The sequence below is a fragment of the Vombatus ursinus genome, unplaced genomic scaffold (assembly GCF_900497805.2).
Source record: "Vombatus ursinus unplaced genomic scaffold, bare-nosed wombat genome assembly UNPS02014799.1, whole genome shotgun sequence".
NCBI lineage: Eukaryota > Metazoa > Chordata > Mammalia > Diprotodontia > Vombatidae > Vombatus > Vombatus ursinus.
This window is the reverse complement of record NW_020954577.1, coordinates 33,984,050-34,003,157: the sequence shown is the minus strand read 5'-3', so window position 1 is coordinate 34,003,157 and position 19,108 is coordinate 33,984,050. Positions and strand designations below refer to the sequence as shown.

Genomic DNA, 19,108 nt, shown 5'->3' with positions numbered 1-19,108 from the left:
ACCAGCCTTTGGGGGCAGAGCCAAGATAGCAGAGTAAAAGCAATGACTTGCTTGAACTCTCCCTCAAACCCCTCCAAATACTAGTAAAAAATGGCTCTAGACAAATTCTAGAGCAGAACCCACAAAAAAGACAGAGTGAAACAAATTTCCAGCCTGACAACCTAAAGGGTTGATTGGAAAGGTCTACTGCACTGGGCTGGAAGAGGAACACCATTCACGATGGGCTCCAGGCCTCAGCAAACCTGGAGCAGGCCTCAAGGGACTGAATCACAGGCAGCTGTGGTGGTTTCCAGACTTCTCAACCCACAAACACCAAAGACAACCTAGGAAAGGTCTGTTGGACCTCGGTGAGAGAGGAGCTTGGTCCCAGCCCTAGTCCCAAAGTGGTGGCTACTTCCAGAGCTCTCAGCCCACAGATGGTGGGGGAATTGAGTGGTTGATCAGAGGGGTACTGCAGGCATCTCTTTGTTGGTGCTGAGGCAGGATCATCTTGCTTTGCCCCTGCTTAGATCTGGGTCACAGTTCTGGGTGACGATCCTGGGGCTAGGAGGAGCACTGGCATGGTGGAACTTGTGGTGGCAGTGGAGAGAGAATCCTCCTCACAGTTTCAAGGCAGAAAAGAGTGCTTATGGTCACCCACAGACCAGAGCACAGGCCAGGAAAGGAGTAAACACCTCTTCCTTGATCATATTACCTTGGAAGAATGGAAATTTACAGGTCCCTAGAAGTGTCTCTGAAAACAGCTACACAAAACCCCCAAAGCTTGGAACAATACATTCTCCACACTGGAAGCAGACCCCTACCTTAACAAAGAGTTTAAAAGTCAAATAATTGGCTGGGATCATGAGCAAACAGCACAAAAAAAGTCAAACCATAAGTGGCAGTTAGGTGGCCCAGTAGATAGAGCTCTGGCCTTGGAGTCAAGAGGACCTGAGTTCAAATCTGCCCTCAGACACTTGACATTTACTAGCTGTGTGACCCTGGGCAAGTCACTTAACCCCAAATGCCAACAAAAAAAAAGTATATTTACCTTTGAACATGAGAGTTGAAAAAAGACCTTGGTGATCCTCCATGCCAATCCCTTCATTTACAGAGAAGAGAATTGAGGTAATGGGAGGTTTATTAATTTAAGGGACAAACATTAATGGCAGAGGAATGACTAGCCCTCCCCCTACCATGCACACATCAGACCTTCTAGGTCCAGTGCTCCTTCCCCAATATCATGTAGGTCATTCTTTTCTTGAACACAGAGTTATAGGTGCTACAACGTAGTGGGAAAGGTTTGTTATTGAATTTAAAATGCTGCAACCACTGGGGCAGCTGGGATATTGAGGAGTGGTATTCCTGAAATCCCTGGGGAACAATGTGGGCTTCACCACATTTTTTGTGGATTCAGTTCAGCATTCCATTTCTAATTTAGCTCTTTAAAAAAAACAAAAATCAAACCAACTCCATCCCATTTCCTCTTTTGTTCTGTTGTGAGGCACAGTGTGCTGGAGTGGGTAGAGAGCTGGACTTGGAGTCAGAAAACCCGAGTTTGAATCATGCCTCAGACACTTGCTCACTTGTGTGACTCGGGCCAAGTTGTGCAACACCGCCCCCCCCAACTTGAATTGTGCCCTTCTCCACCCCCCGCCCCCAAGGGCTCAGCTTTCTCATCTGAAAAGGGGAGATGATAATAAAACCCATCCTATGGGTCCATTGTGATGTTCAAATTATATAATGTATATACAGAGTTTGGTAAACCCTAGACATATTATAAAAATACAAAATATGATGATTTCTTCCTTTGATTTGTAATGGCAGTAAAATCCAAATTAACCAGTTAGTTGGACACCTCAATTAACTGGATTTTTTGGCTTTAACTTTAGGGAAAGAAGCCAATGACAAGAAAATAAGTCATGGCTAATTGAGATTTAACTAAAAATCTTCCACAGAATAGCCTAGAATCAATGTATATTCAACCCAATGCCAGACCTATTCCTCCTGGGTCTTTGGTTCCATAGTCAAAGAACTTGGACTCCAACCACCCCTGAAACACTACTACCGATCAATTAAAAAAAAAATCACTTATTTATATTAAATATCTACTATGTGCCAAGGGCAAGGTCCTAAGTCAGAAAGAAACACTAAATCACATTCCAAATTCTAAGACAAAAAATTTGTGCTGATGAATTTTAGAAACAATAAGCAGTTTTAATGAATCCAATCGAAAGGAATTGTAACAAAAAAAGGCTTTCTGATTAACCTTCAATTAATAAGAATACCCCATTCTTGTTAATGGAAATTTTCTTGTTTTTCTTTATTACAAGAACCAGGACAACAAACAAGAACTAAAGCCATGCAGCCTATCCCCAAGGGAATCAATAATCCCAAGGTTCAAAAGACTCAGGTCTTTGCCAGGCTCAAGCCTGGCAAGGCATCGAAGACAACTGCTCACTGGCCCAAGGAGGAAACTGAGAACCAGATCAGGTAAGTGATGTACCCCAAATCATCCAAGTAGCAATGAATGTTTCCATTTCTCTTTCAAACACACCATGAAAAGGGCCCCAACATTGGAGGGTATGATACCAATGCCAGTCACAGAACAAAGGGCAAAGGGGCTTACATACCATAATTACTTCCCAGGGCCACCCAACATGTTCCCTAGACCTATGACTCTACTAATATTCAAGACAATGAGCATCTTAGATCCACAAAGTGGCCTCCATGACAATAACAGCTATCATTTATACAGCACTTTATATAGGTTTGAAAAGTGCTTTACAAGTACTATCTCATTTGATACAACAATACTGGGAAGTAGGTACTATTATTATCCTTATGGCAGAAACTGAGGCAGGCAGTGGTTAATTGACTTGCCCTGGGTCACACAGTTGGTGAGTGTCTAAGACTGGATTTGAGCTCAGGTCCTCCTGGCTCCAGGTCTGATTCTCTTTCCACCACACCAGCTAGCTGCCATGAGAACAATACTATAAAAAAGAACCTTGAAAGACGTGAAAGAACTCTGATTGATTCAAAGATCCACCATGATTCCAGGGGACCAATGAAGAAGAATGCTCCCCACTTCCCGACAGAGAAGTATTGGACTGAATATGCTGAAGTGATCATACATTTATGGACCTGGCCAATATGGGAGTTGGTTTCCCTGACTATGAATTTTTATTAAGAGGGTTTTTTTTTTCTCCTTTTGGAGACCACGGGAAGGAGATGTTGAAGGAGGGGGGGACAGGCTTCTCATTTGAAAAAAAGACTCCACAAGAGTGCTTGGTTCCTGTGTGACTGATCCAAGCAAGAGCTGCCCTATGAAGTTCAGAAGAGACTCTTTTGTGATCTGATTAAAGACTTTGACTTATTGCTTAGGTCGCATATATATTAAAGTCTTCAGAACCAAAATTTCTATGCTTGCATGGTTTCTGTCTGCACCTTGTTCACTGATGGGTGACGGGCTTGGTTTTATTCTTTTAAAACCCTTCTGGGCTTCAGTTGTCCAGACAAACGACACAAATCAATGCACAATTAATGGTAACAACTGACACAGCCCCATTCTTTTTCTGGTGCTTCTTCACTCCGTGCTAAATGCCCTTTACCTGTTTGGATTCCTAGCTGACCAGAGTGAGATGAGGCAGCCAGAAAGTCTTGATCCCAGATAGGCGAGCTCTGGCTATAGACTTCTTCTTCTAACATAGAGAGAAACCTACATACACAAACACACAGAAAAGAGAAAACATTAAGGATTAATTTCTTCAAAGATTAATCAAACCAGCCTTTTAAGACACCTATAAGAGCAGCAATAATCTTTGTGATAACAGAAACCTAGAAAAAGAACCAGTGTCCCATTGATTGGGGAAGGAACAAATTATGGGATGTACATGTGGTGGATAGTAATGCTCCATAAGGAATAGTAAATAGGAAGAATTCTGAAGAGCATTGGAAAGTTTGTATGAACTGATATAAGTCAAGTAAAGAGAACCAAGAGGAGAATATATACAATAACTACAATAATAATATAAATTGATAATGCCGAAAGGCATTCCAACTTTGATATGTGTACTGACGTATCATGGTCCAGGAGAATGAATGATGAAATATAATTGCTTCAAGATAACAAAAGATGTTGGAGGAGTTGTGGAAACACAGGCATTGTTGGTGGAGCCGTAAGTAGATACGATTATTCTAGAAAGCAATTTGGAATTGTGCAATTAAAGTAAATAAAATGTCAATACCCAATGACCCAGAGATTCCAATACTAGGCATATACCCCCCAAAGAGGTAATTGACAAAAAGAAAAGCTTCATATACACCAACACCTTTATATCAGCAAACTTTGGGAGCAAAGAATTGGAAACAAAGTAGATACCTATTGACTGGAGAATGGTTAAATAAACATGGCACACAATTTAATGGAATATTACTGAACTTTAAGAAATGAACACGACGAATACAGAGAACCGTGTAAAGAATTACGTGAACTGAGTAAAGTCAGTGGAGACAAGAAAACAATATGCACAACGACTTCAACAATATAAATGGAAAGAACCAGAAAACAATAAAAACTGAACACTGTGAACAAGCTTGACCCTGAAGAAAAAATATGACAACCCACTCCCAAACTTTGTCCACAGAGAAGAAACAATGCACGTATTGTCAAGATGATGAACTTCTTGTTCATCAATTTTTGTTTATTTTTTTCCTTCTTATTCTTTTTAAAATATTGTCATATGGAATGGATCTTTCGGAAGGGGCATGAGGTAGTAATCTAGGGGGGAATTTAGGCAATGTGAAAAACTACCAAAAATATTCATCTCAACTCAAGGGGATTATGGTTGCCAAATGTTGCATATATTGTCAGATAATGACTGTCAACCAGGGTTACTTATCAATTTATGATATAACAAGAGGCCCTTCTCAAACCTCTAGTGATCCACAGACCATGCTGAGAACCAAGGACATTGGCCAGCTTGATTTTACTGCCTCTTGTTGATTTTATTGAAGCGTGTTACACACCACTTTCATTCAGTGACCTTATAGCTGTATTCACATGCAAAATCTTAATCTGTGGTACTCAAGCTCTTCCGCGACCTCCAGTTTAAAGCCCATCAGGCTAATTTTTACAAAGTTTTATTGGTGTCTTTAAAAAAAAAAGTCACTTGCCCACACAAGTTTCCATCTCCCCCAAGAAACCTTCCCCATCTACAAATAAAAAAATTTTTTTTTGCTTTTTCTTTTGGTGAGGCAATCAGGGTTAAGTGACTTGCCCAGGGTCACACAAGTGTTTGGTCTGAGGCCAGATTTGAACTCAGGTCCTCCTGACTTCAGGGCCGGTGCTCTCTCCACTGCGCCACCTACTTGCCCTCTACAAATAAAGATTTTCACGTAAGTGTTCATACCTTTGTTTCTGGACTAAACTAGTTTGTTTACAAAATGCCTTAGCTATAGCATTTCACATGATCCTTGCAACATAGAGAGTACAAGCATTATTATATCATTTTACAGATGATGAAACTGAGGCTGAGAGAGATTAATGATTTGCCCAAGATCACAACAGTTACTAAGTGGCAGAGCTGGGATTTGGGGATTCTAGTACCAAGTAAACTACTTTTTTTAAAAACCACAGTATTACTGTCACTTAAAAAAAAAAAAAAGATGCCAATCTGCCTTACTAATAACGATGGTAAATTCGACTTCTGAGCCCTCAAATTGGCAAGTGAAAACAGGTAGGCTGACAATCAACAGATTCTTCTGGAGTGCTCATATATAGGAAGCTGGAGAGTGGCCAGTGACACACAACCCAATTCAGCTCACCTATAGTAGAAATTAACTTAATTCGATTGAGTTATTACCAACTGTTGATGTATTAGGCTAGCTAGGTGCTACAGGACCTGGAGTCAGGAAAAGTCATCTTCCTGAGTTCAAATCCGGCTTCACTTACTACCTCTGTGACCCTGGGCACCTTGTTTGCCTCAGTTTCCTCAACTGTAAACTGAGCGGAAGTGGCAAACTACTCCAGTATCTCTGCCAAGAAAACCCAAAATGGAGTCATGAGGAGTTGGACACAACTGAACAACAACAGCAACAAACATGTTGTATTCCTTTCCGCTGCGCAAATACTGATAGCACTTGCTGGGGCAGGGGGCAGAGTGGCTGCAAGATAGAAGAGACTCCTAAAATAGCATCCTGAAGCTGCTCCAGCAACACAGGCATTCTGGATGGAGTTCCCCATTCTCCCCACCACAAACCACAACTGCTTACCTGGAAGGCAAGGGGAAGCCCAAAGTCCCTATTTTTGTTATGTGCATATGTATGCTTCTTCCTCTTTTCCAATACCTTTAAAAGCACTTTGGAAACTCATGATATTAAGGACATTCTCATCAGAGAAGAAAGTGTGATTTTTTTTTTTAAGAACTGTTTCTTGAATGTTCAACAAGGGAATTTATTTTGCCTAACTAGGCAAATTTATTACAAGGGTTTTGATTTTTTTCCTCTTTTCCCCAAGGTGGGGAGCTTTGGAGGATTAAAAAAAAAATAGATTTCTGTTAAGTGAAAAAAATCAAAATTTTTAAAAGTTTTTTAAACTATATCTTAAAAATAAAAGTCAAAGGGAAATGGGGGATGGGGAAGAAAGACAAACTAAAAGACTTCAAGATACTGATGATACAACATCTCTTGACAGGGTAATACAGCTGAGGTGCAGAATTGAACACACATTCTCAAACAGCCAATGGGATGATTTGTTGGGCTATACCCATTTGTACTTATTGGTACTTATTTGTACTTATACAGATTTGCTATAAGAGAGGACTTTGACTTCAACAATGAGGGGACAGAAGGCAGTAGTAGGCTGGTGGGTAGCCATGAAGAGACCCAAGAGTAACATGAAAACATCTGTTAAAAATATACAAAGGAAAAAAAAAGTACAGAAAAGGGGCACAAATGGAGTAGCCTTGTTATTAATATATGTGTGTATGTGTACGTATGTGCACGTGTACATGTGTGTATTCACTATATACTTAATACATACATGTATGCACGAACATGTGTGTATTGTTCTTTCACACTAACTAGCATGTATAGTTTATGTCTACAAATACACACATACATGTGGTCTGTTGTGTTCTTTAAAAATAAACTGTCACAGAAGTTCAGTTTCTTATACAAGCAGTTTCCTTGTTCTTCTTTGAAATACTGGGGTTTTCATGAGCCCTGGAGTCTGGAGGACCTGAGTTCAAATCTGGCCTCGTACACTTACTAACTGTGTGACCCTGGGCGAGTCACTTAAATCTGATTGCCTCAAAAAAAAAAAGAAAAGAAAAGAAAAGAAAGAAGGAAGGAAGGAAGGAAGAAAAGAAATGTTGGGATTTTTGATGATTGCTAAGTCTACAATAAAAAAGAAATTTTAATTAAAAAAAAAGCCTAGAAAGAGGAGAAATTACAAATAATAAATAAGAACCAAGGATAATGATGATTTCATCACCCAGTAGAAGCATATCTCATCTTCTGATGCATTCTGAGCATGTACCCACACTACAACAATCAGTAAATAGCAATTAGTTGCCAGGTCAGTCGACATCAATTCCCCCAACAACCTCCAATGTTGTCATATTCATTGAAAAGGGATTTAAAAGGAGAAGTGGGTGGTAGTTTGACCCTGCTATTAGTAATAAAGTCAGAAACAAAGAGGGTTAGCTTTTTAGCTCTCCAATCTAAAGTTGCCAGATCCATGTGCTGGCACAATAGAACGCTGTAATTAGCTAATATTTGAAAGAGACCAAATGGCTTTTCAGGGAAGTGTTGCTGTGGAAGCAATTCAACTTTCTCTCTGAATGTCACTGAAACAGGAAGTCGTGCTGCTTGGTATGGGGTCCATAATTTTGCCTGAAATTACAAAATGCTATGAAAAGTTGCTTAGGAGAATTAGGGAACAGAATTGGGGAATTTTCATCTATGAAGAGAATACAAACTCCTTGAGGGCAGCCACTACTTCATTTTCATCTTTGCATGTCCAGCACCTAGCAGAATAACTAGCACATAGTGGCTGCCTAATCAATGCCTAACTGATCTATTGATTACCAAGAGTAAAGGAAGATTATTGTACCCTAAGAAATGACAAATTTGAAAGATCCAAAGAAACACAGGAAGATTTGTATGAACGGACACAGAGCAAAGAAAGCAGAATGAGAAGAGGCATGAGTACAATGTTACTGAAAACACTGCCATCACCAATCTTGAGTCCATAGGACAGACAACGAAACACATACAGGTTGACAGATTTAGAACTGGAAGGGAACAGAGAGATCACCTGGTCCAGCCCCTTCATGTTTATTTTTTCAGTAGAGAGTTGGGAGCTTATGGAAGCTTATGGGAAGTGCAATCTATGTCAGATGGGATCTTTCAGTTGGTCAGTTTTACTGAACTGTTTTTCTTGATTACAGAGGAGTTTCAACGGCAGTAGTAAGGAGAGAAATGGAGAGTTGACAGTGATGTACAAAATAAAAGGTGTCAACAAAATGTACTTTAAAAAATCTACACACACACACACACACACCCCTGTAAAGCCTCCTCCTCCTCACACTCTCCCACTGCTGGACAAATTTTGCTCCCTTCCCCCTCTGGGACTCCTTGACTGTGTTCCTGTCAGCTCTGGTCCCTTTGTCTCACCTGCAGCTCTCTGCCCCCACCTGTAGAAATATTATCATGGAGATGAAGGGATGGGGTACCTCTTCATGCAAGGAAAGGTGAGGAGGGAGAACAGAAACAGAGAGTGTGGTATCTTGAAAAGAGCATGGTCCTGGAGTCCTAAGAATCCTGGCTTTGATTGGGGGACCTCAAGCAAGCCTCAGATGGCTCAAGTCTAAAATGAGGGTAAATCCATCAAGAACACATTTTGAGGATCAACGACTTTGAGCTCTTTCATAAAGATCAAAGACAGCTTGAGGTAGTACGGCAGAGTGAATTTGAAGCCAGCAAGAACTAGGTTTAAAATCCCATCTTGGATAATTATTAGCTGTGTGACTCTAGTCAAGTCCTTTCACCACTCTGGACCTCAGACAACTCCTCTGTAAAGTGAAGGGGCTCTCTGACCTCCAAGTGTCCTTCCAGCTTGAAAGCTACAGTCCTATGAGCCTTCACTGAGTCACTGTGAGGAACAAGCTTAGCAAATTCTATTATGCTTATAGAAATCTGAGTTACAATCATGTGGCCAAAGTGAGAGGATGAGGAAGTGATATACTCTAAGTGGAGGGGAAGGATCTTGACCAAGGTCCAGTTAAAAATTAAATCTGTGCCCCCTAAAAGTTCACGAGATCTCTGACAAGAGTTCCAAGGCCATCTTGTCCAAACACTTTATATTACTCGGGCTTGGAGAGGGAGCAATCAGCCCAGGGCCAAACAAGCTATTTGAACCTCCGTCTTCCTGACTCTAAACCCAGACCTCTATTAACTTGAATATATGGACGTCCACATATAAATTCTCCAAATCACATAAACCACCTATTGAGAAGTGGGGCCCAAACTGCCAAGCTATTCCCAGAGCTGGTCTCCATTCTCCCAATCTGGCCTTCCACATCACTAAAAATTCACGTGTCAGATTTTGAAAATGAATAGTCTAAAGCATAGATGTAAATGTCCAGCACCTTGAGGGTTCCTCCTTTCTTGGAGTGGCCCAGGACAAGACAGTGCTAATGTGATTTGGAGGCTTGAGGATGTTCAGATCTCTCTTTCAAATCAACATCAAGGGCATTTTCAGTCATTTCTATTATCAGGCTAACACAATTTTTTTTTCCTGACACCAAAACATAAAGCACATTAAATTGTTCAGAAATGTTCACTACATTATAATAGAGATTTCAATACTGACATACACTCTTGTGGGTTTAACTACTGAGAGCTAGTCTTTGAATAACATCTGAGAACCCCCCCCCACCCCCCCCCACAGTGTGGACAAACAACTCTAAGTAGACTTGTGTCACGAGCATGGAATGGTCACGGCTCACGCTCCTCAAAAGAAGCCACCAATGTCCTCTTAGTCAACAAGTCTCTGTAGTTCCAAGTGGTTTCATTCTGGATGCTGAAGACCTCATTGTCAAGGTCAATGGCAAAGAACCACACCCTCTAATTTGCTTTTGCCTTCTGCCACATTTCTTCCGATTGTGAAATATTTTAAGCTGTGGCTGAGGAGCAAAGCAAGAGGCAGAATGAAAGAATAAACCAAATGTTCAGGGGATCCTGAATTCTGGGGCATGAGAGGTCATCCAGAAAGGCACCGTTATCCCCATGGAGCTGAGCTGATGCTGCCCCTGACTCCCGCCCACCTTCCCCATGCCTGCAATGCTCTCACTCCCACCTCTGCCTCCTGGCTTCCTTTAAGATTCAGATCAAATGCTGCTTCTGCAAGGTGCTCTCCTACTCCCCCAGCTGCCAGAATATTCCCTCCCCCTAGAGGGTTACCTGGCAGCTACTGTGCACCTATCATGTATGTAACTCTAATGCATACCCATGTTCCATCTCCCCAGGTCGAATGTAAGCTTCTTGAGGGAAATGACCATTCTGGTTTTTTCTTTGTAAGCACTTAGCACAGTACTTGGCATAGAGGAAGCACACAAGAAATGCCGCTGAATGAATGATTCCAGCTTCCAGAAAGAGACCTATGATTAGATGACTGGAGGGGACGCTGGCTCAGAAAGCAGGCCAGGCAGAGGACAACCAAAAGCAGCGGCATTCCAGTTCTTCTTTGGGCCATCAAAGTCTGTTCTATCACTTTAGAAAACAATTCTGGGGATGGCTAGGTGGCGCAGTGGATAGAGCACCAGCCCTGGAATCAGGAGCCCCTGAGTTCAAATCCAGCCTCAGACACATAACACTCACTAGCTGTGTGACCCTGGGCAAGTCACTTAACCCCATTGCCTCACCAAAAAACAAACAAACAAACAAACAAAAAAACCCAACTCTGGAACATTCCCTGGCACTGGGAAAGCAGGAGAAGAGAAAAGAAATGTGCTTGGGAGAGCAACCCTTCCCAGGTTCGGGTTCCCTCGACCTCTGCCCCTTGGACCATTTATCCAGCTGCCTCCACTGGCTTCTCCTTACTTTGGGAAATGGGTGAGGATGAGCGTTCGCTTCTCCAGAGGCAGCTTGTCTTTCTCCTGTCGGGCTTGCTCCAGGAGCTGCCGTCTCATTACGGTGAAGACAGAACGGAGCAGCGTTCTCCCGAACACCTGGGTGGTCTCATACCGAGGGAGGCTGTCACAGAACTGGGGCACGTGACAGTAACACAGCCACCTGAAGAAATGAGAAAAAACCAATAAGCTACTGCCCAATTAGCCCTGCAGTACTTTGACACAGTCAGCTAGGGTTCTCCCCACAGATAATGGGAAAAAAACAAACTTATACTATCTTTGTCATAACTTTAAAAAATTAACAACATCGTAATTGGAAAAAATAAAATACTATTAAGTGGGGGAAAAAAAAGAATTAATAACATCAGTCAAACTAGCAAAGTGACAATTAGCCATTGATGACTGGGTGATCACCATTCGTTAGCCTCATGCTATATGATTAGAGGAGCAGCTAGGATAGAGTGCTGGCCCTGTAATCAGGAGGACCTGAGTTCAAATCCAGCCTCAGACATTTAGTAGCTGTGTGACCCTGGGCAAGTCACTTAACCCTGTTTGCCTCAGTTTCCTCACCTGTAAAATGAGCTGGAGAAGAAATGGCAAACCACTCCAGCATCTTCGCCAAGAAAACCCCAAATAGGGTCACAAAGAGTCAGATATAACTAAACAACACCAAATACAATTTTTTACCACATGGCTCAGTAAGTGTTCTGAGCCTGGGTCCAAGGGCCCACTGGATTTCAGGGATGGGAAACTCGATAGGAAAAAAATGAGATCTTTCTTTTTGCTAACTTTTGCTTTCCCCAGTCATTCTAGGTTTTGAATCATACATTCTCTTTTCCTTATACTAGCCAGACATTTCCTTTAAATTTAAACCTTGAAGATTTAGAGATGAGAGGGCCTTTCAACACCACCTAATCCAACACCTTGGTTTTACTGAAGAGGAAAACTGAAGTTCCACAAGGTCAATTGACTTACCAAGGTCATATAAGTAGTTAAGTTGTGGAGGCAGGATTTGAACCCAGGTGCTAAAATTCCAAATCCAGAGCTTTCCACTGAACCAGGATGAGTGTCTCCTAATGATGAATGCCTGGCCTACGAGCATCTGATAGTACTTGTGAGTCTTTTAATGAAAGCCAATAAGGCCTGTCACACCATCCTGTATCCAGGTAATAGAGGAAGATGAGAACTGCCAGACTTTGGGACCTAAATACCCGGGTTCTGAGTTCGAGTCCAGTCTCTGACACATAGTGGCACTAATAATTTTTATGGCTGTGATCATTTTCATTCTCTCTCTGTGGTCACTTATTCATCTCATGTACTTATCCTTCATCTTGCCAGGCCTCTCTCCAATCTCAGTGCTGCCTCCTTCTCTGCATTCCCTCCTCCCCTGATTTTGTTTTCCTAATTAAAGGCAAGCTTTCATTAGTACTTTTTCAACTGCCTAAAACCCAGCCTTCACTTTTGAAATACACCAAGCTCAATTCCACTTCCAATATCTCTTCCACTCTTCTCTTCTCCATCACTTAGAATTCCTTTGCTGAAAGGGACTTTGGGGTTACATTGCCAAAACACAGCACAAAAAATTTTGTACTGCAGAGAGATCAGGAAGAAACAGTGATAATGACAAAGTTGAGATGAATTGGATTTGTCATGTGCTATAGAAAAAAATGCGTTGTCACTGAACCCAACATCACTGGGTATTGATACATTACCATCTTCCCTTTTTTTTTTTTTTTTGTTTGGCTAGGCAATGGGATTAAGTGACTTGCCCAGGGTCACACAGCTAGTGTTATGTGTCTGAGGCTGGATTTGAACCCAGGTCCTCCTGAATCCAGGGCCGGTGCTCTATCCACTTGCACCACCTAGCTGCCCCCCACCTTCCCTCTTTGATTATCTCCAATTTATCCTGTTAGATCTAGTTTGCACATAGTTGTTTGCACCATCTTGCTCCTTAGACTGTGATTGAAGGCAAGGATTGTTTTTTGCCTTTCCTTTGTATCCCTAATGCTTAGCACATAGTAGGTGCTTAACAAAAGTTTTGTAGACTGACTACTGGAAAGACTGTATAGTGTTGTGAACAGAATGCTGGGGGTGCTGCCAAGAAGAATGAGTCAAGTTACGTCTTAAGAGTTGTGTGACCTTGGTCAAATGACCTGACCTCGCTAAGCTCCTGCTTTCTCATTTACAAAATGGGTCCAATAACACCTGTAGAACCTACACCTCATAGGGCTGCTGTGAGACTCAATGAGATAATGTATGTATTATATAAACATCATTTATTACTGTGAGAAGGAAATGGCACCCAACTACGTCTAAACTAATGCATAAGAGATGTTAACCATTCAAGGAACAGGGCAGTAACCCTGAAGTTGAATGGTCATTTTTATAAATCTAATCATATCCTAAAGGCTGTTTCAGGGACTCTCGGTCAGAAAAGAATCATGTAAAAACTTGGTCGAGTTTTCTGGAAATTGAAAACTTAACAAAAATTTGGGCCCAAGGAGAAGTTCCATCTATAAAGGAGGCTCTATGTGTCTGTGCCTCTCCTGAACACTGATGTTCTTCCTGCCAAAGATGACAGTCCATTAATATTGCCATTAAAAAAGCATAAAGAGATGTAGTAGGTCATGCAATATGCCTGGAAGGGGCTAGGGAGGACAGATAGTACTAGGTGGTAAAGGTCTCAGATTCCACACACTTCACTGGGGAATCCTTTTACAGACACTAAGTCAATTGTGTTTTTACTTCTCAAATAAATCTGATTTTATAAATCTGCAATACTTCTAGTAGATAACAGCAAAGAACTGAGTCACTGACTCCTTGTAGTTGATGCAAACGGTCAATGCTTGAAGTGAGAGGAAGAAAAGGAAGTGGGGCGTTTTACATATGATTTCAATTACAGAAATAAGCAAATAGAAAGGCTGCCTTCCAGGCCTGGCTGTCATCTAGGATGAGGCACTTTTGTTTCAGACTCTCTTAAAAGGAAGTAAGATAATATCTCATCTCATTTTGAGCCTGGAATATAGATCACATTTCAATGTCATTCTTTTTCATTTGCTCACCTATCGATGAATCAATCTAAAATGCCACGGTCGGTGCTTCTCTGGGCTGTCTTAGCACAGCATTTCCATTTTTTAAATTATGTTATTTTTCTCACATTTTGACTGGGTACAGAATGTTACATCTTGAAGGGACCTTAAAGATTCTTAAAGCAGAAAGGATTCACAGAGACCAGGGGTGGGGAACCTGTAGCCTCAAGGCCATATGTGGCCCTCTTGGTCCTCAAGTGCAGCCCTTGGACTGAATCCAAATTTCACAGAACAAATCTCCTTAATAAAAGGACTTGTTCTGTAAAATTTGGACTCAGTCAAAAGGCCCCACCCAAGAACCTAGAAGGCCACATATGCCTCTAAGCTGCAGGTCCCCCACCCCTGACTGAGATCGGCTTGTTTTACAGATAAGGAAATCTGGATGGAATTAAGGTTCCATTTAACAGGAGGTTAGAGAGTTTGCTCGAGGTTAGTAGCTAGTTTAGAGCCAGCAGCATCCAAACGGCTCTCATGAACATTCTGTAGAAGAGTCCACATGCCGCCATGAGTCTCTTATCAGGAATTGACCAAGACTCCAGGAACTGGGGCTTTCCTGTCCCAAGACACTTGGTTTGCTCCCTGCTCTGTACAATTACATGAATTCCTAGTTTATCTTGTGGCATCTCTCAAACAAACTCTGACACCAACAGAAATGCTCCCAATGAATAAAAGGAGTGACCTAAAGAACATGATGTGAACGTACAAGAAACTCATTGACCAAACTCAATTTTTTAAAAGACAGAGACAGAAAACAGAAGCAAGAGGACCTGGGATTACAGATTTGTATGGGGCTTTAGAGGTCTTCCAATCCAATGCCCTCATTTTTTTAGATGAGGAAACTGAGGCACAGAGCGAGGTCAAGTGACTTGCCCAGTGTCTCGTGTGCTTCAGCTAAGATTTGAACAAGTCTTCCCCACTCCAAGTACAGTCAGACCTCAATCCACTAGGCCACCTAGCTATCTAGGCTAAGCCTTCATGAGTAATTTCTGAATTTAAAAATTTTCACTTCTCATCTTTTCCATCCCCTCAGAGGCTTTCTTCCTATATCCATATAGCATGATTAAGTCCAAGTAGCAAAATATAAGGTTTCCTTACACAGTCATATTTTCCTCTTTGCTCTCATTCATTGCTATGCCACTGAATCATTTGAAAATTCTTTATCTTCTTTGTGGTTTCTGCCACTATATCATTTCTATGCTGAACATGTTCCAGACAAGAAATTGCAGAACGGTGGGGAATATATGATTTCACCACCTCAAGGCTGTTGCCCAAGGAGGTTTCCCTCCTCTTACAGAGAATAGCTCACCCATCCTTACCTATTCTATGCATTTCTTGTACATCTCCTCCCTGTGCCACAAACAGTTGACCCCAGCGGGACCTCACAGTCTCGTGACATGACAAGGAAACCAACGGGTCATGCTATTTGGTCGGCCATCACTTAATAGCTTGCTCTCTCCACATAACGTGACCACATTGATTTTTTTTTTTTTTGGTGAAGCAATTGGGGTTAAGTGACTTGCCCAGGGTCACACAGCTAGTGTCAAGTGTCTGAGGCCAAATTTGAACTCAGATCCTCCTGACTCCAAGGCCAGAGGTCTATCCACTGCACTACCTAGCTGCCCCTGACCATACTGATTTTCAACCAAACATCTGATGACTTCCTTTTATGTGGTCTCCTTGGGTACAACTTGGTGCAACCTACTGTTGTCCACTGTGGACTTTGACCTCTCCATTGCCTTTTGGGCAATCCTTAACATCAACTCTTGGACATTTGAATCGTGACAAAGAAACTCCACAACACTGGAGGAAAACTAATGCTAACAGCATGGGATTGAAAGTCAAAAGAACTCTGATCAACACAATGACCAACCATAATTCCAGAGGACCAAGGATAAAGCATGTTACCCACCTCCAGAAAAAGAGGCAATTAGCAGAATACAATCTACTCTTTGGATATGGCTAATGTAGGAATTTGTTTTGCTCCACAGTGCATTATTTATTACAAAGGTTTTCTTCTTTTCCTTTCTCTCTCTCTCTCTCTCTCTCTCTCTCTCTCTCTCTCTCTCTCTCTTCTCTCTCGCTGTGTTCTCTTTCTCTCTCTTTTTTCTCTCCTCTCTCTGTCCTCTCTCTTCCTCTCTCTCTCTCTCTCTCTCTCTCTCTGTGTGACAAAGATGGCAAGGAAAGAAAATAGATATCTGCTCATTGAAAAAAAACTAAAATTTTTAATTTAATTTAAATTATATTTTCTTAAATGGGCTTTTGCTTTAGGGATGAGATTAAGGCCGGACATTTCACTAAAATATCACGATAAAGCCTAAGTATGTATTACAAAAAGATACTCAAGGTTGAGGACATGTATCTATCTTTGTGACATGCATTATGGTGTGGCTGTCACCGCTAAACATGTTTGCACCAGGGAATCTCAAACTCAATAGTTGGGCCTCACAATCTCCATGCTAATTTTCCCTCTCATCGTCTTTCTTCTTTGACACTGAGCATTCTATTACCTGTATTCTCTTACTTAAGCAAAATCTTAGCAGGAGTCAACAGTGCGATGTGACAACCAAAAAGGCCGACGCCTTCCTCTTTGGCTGTGGTGAGAGAGACAGAGTCCAGGAATAAGGAGCTAATAGCCCTACTCTGCTGTCCCCTGCTCGGATCACATCCTCCATGTAACACTGGCTCCCTTATCTGCACTGCATATTAGCAAGGAAGGACATGGACACGCTGGAGACAGCCGAACGCAGACAACCACAACGGCCAGGGCTCGAGCATGAGCCATATTAGGTTTACCGGAAGGCAGGATGTTTAGCCTAGAGAAGTGAAGCCTTGTTGTTTGGTGGAAAGAGTCCTGGCTCTAGGCTCAAAGGCCCAGCCCGGGCAAGTATCACCTCTAGGGTCTTGAGCAAATCACTCAATTTCCCTGACCTCATTTTCCTCATCTGTGAAATGGGGGAGCTGGTCTAGATGGGTCCTTCTATCCCTGGATCTACAATCACCATAGCATACTTCTGAAGCAGATGATAAATAAGAACTTAAGAGACATAATGTAACAGATCTGCAATATTTGAAGGAGCATTCATGTAGAAGGATTCGTGCATGGCCCTAGAAGGGGGATTATTTTTTAACCTAGGCCTGAAAATTTTTTTCTTTTAAGCATTTTGATAACTATTTCAATGTAATTGGTAACCTCATAATGCTACATGTTTTATTTTATGTACTTAAACACATTATTCTCAGAAGGGATCTATAGGTGTAGTTGATCCATAGCGATCAGCTGCCATTGTGGCCCATGACCCAAAGAACGGTAAGAACCTCTCCCCTAGAAAAAAGCACTAATAAAAAAAAAAATAAAGAAATGTAAAAAATTTTTAAAAAGAGCTAGAAGAAATGGATGGAAATTTCCAGGAGGCAAATTTTGGCTCAATATAAAGATAATAATATTAATCTAATAATCACAATGGCCCCAAAGTGGAGTAGACTGCCTTGGGAGGTAGTGGGTACATTCCCCCAACTGGAGGTCTTCATGTAAAGGCTGGAGGGACCTTGTCTAATCTATCACAGAGGTAACATGGGTTGTGGCACAGGTGGAGGTGGACGGCCGCTGAGGTCCCTTCAGACTCCGAGATTCTGCAATAGCTACAGGTTCTTCTTTGTCTGCATTCCCTATTATATCCAATTGATTTAAGAACACATCTGGTCAGCTTGGCTTGAGTTTCATTCAGCAGGTTTTCTTTGCTTTCAATCTGCTGTATTAGGTCTGCTTTATCTGACTGCTAGCTCAGGGGTGGAACGGGGGAGGTGGATAATGGTGGCTAGAAAATTCTGATCTGCTACCATACGGTATGCAGTGTTTTCCAATAAGATGATTTCAAAACTCAGATCCGTGATTTTCTTAGCTTTCCATTTTTACATTCTGGCTCACAAATCCCTTTCTGGCAGCTAACCTCCGTCCAACCATGTGAAGTTGATCAGTCAGAGTTTGGGTTTTCTTTTGATTCCTATTTAATGTCACTCACTGAACTTTTGCAAATGTCCTGGCCTCCTGGGACTTCCCATTTAAATCTCCTTGCTGGAGCAGCTTTGCTATTTGTGTCCCATGAAGAGATGGTAATACACGCAAGGCTATCCAAAGCCCTGCTGGCAAGCTTGCCTTACCCTGCAATGCTGAATCTGGAAGTCTTTCTTATCACCATATTTATTACTATCAATAACAGCTTTTGTTAATGTCTGAAAAACTCAGGCACAAGTGGTGATAAAAGAGAGTTTGATCTTGTTAAGGAATTTATCCTTTAAATAGTTATGAACTTTCAAGTTTAATGGCCTCTGCTACTCATATTTCATGCATTTGCCAAGGGCTACGTGAAGTTTCACTTAAGAAACTACAGGTATTTCATTTTAGTCTGCTTATCTTAAACTACAGCATTTTTCTCTATCATCTGTTATGTGGAAGAATACTGCTTAGTAGACATGTTATTTAAATGATATACATCAAGCTAATGCTCCAGCATGGTATGATGGGAAGGGTATCAGATTCAGAGAAAGCTTGAGTCCCAGGCCTGCCATTTACCAATGACTTCACCCCGAACACGTCCTCTGATGTCTTTGTACCCTCTGCTTCCCCATCTCTAACAGGGAAAATAGAATTTGTCTGATCTACCTCACAGCGCAGTGAGGATCAAGCAAAAGGATGTCTACAAAACACTGTAAAACAGAAGCTACTGTTACTATTTCCTCTCTGGATACTGTAATAATACTAACAACAAGCATGAAATGACTTCTTGCAGCTCCAATGTGAGGTTTTTAGAGCTTAGTTAATTGTTCCTGAGGTCAAATGTCATGAAGAGAAGTACTCACTTGCCAATGATCATGTTAAGTCAAAGGGTATTTCCACTACTGGCCTCT

At 41.6% G+C, this 19,108-nt stretch overlaps 1 protein-coding gene across 1 annotated transcript in view; it reads right to left on the bottom strand.

The window, feature by feature from the left end:
* The window catches only part of KAT2B (lysine acetyltransferase 2B), a 116,674-nt gene that overhangs the window by 37,867 nt on the left and 59,699 nt on the right, over nucleotides 1–19,108 (bottom strand). The window contains exons 6-7 of the mRNA XM_027872328.1: nucleotides 11,086–11,277; nucleotides 3,591–3,697 (exon numbers count right to left, since the gene is read on the bottom strand). Coding sequence (XP_027728129.1) covers nucleotides 3,591–3,697; nucleotides 11,086–11,277 — 299 coding nt within the window. The remainder of the gene's footprint in view (nucleotides 1–3,590; nucleotides 3,698–11,085; nucleotides 11,278–19,108) is intronic.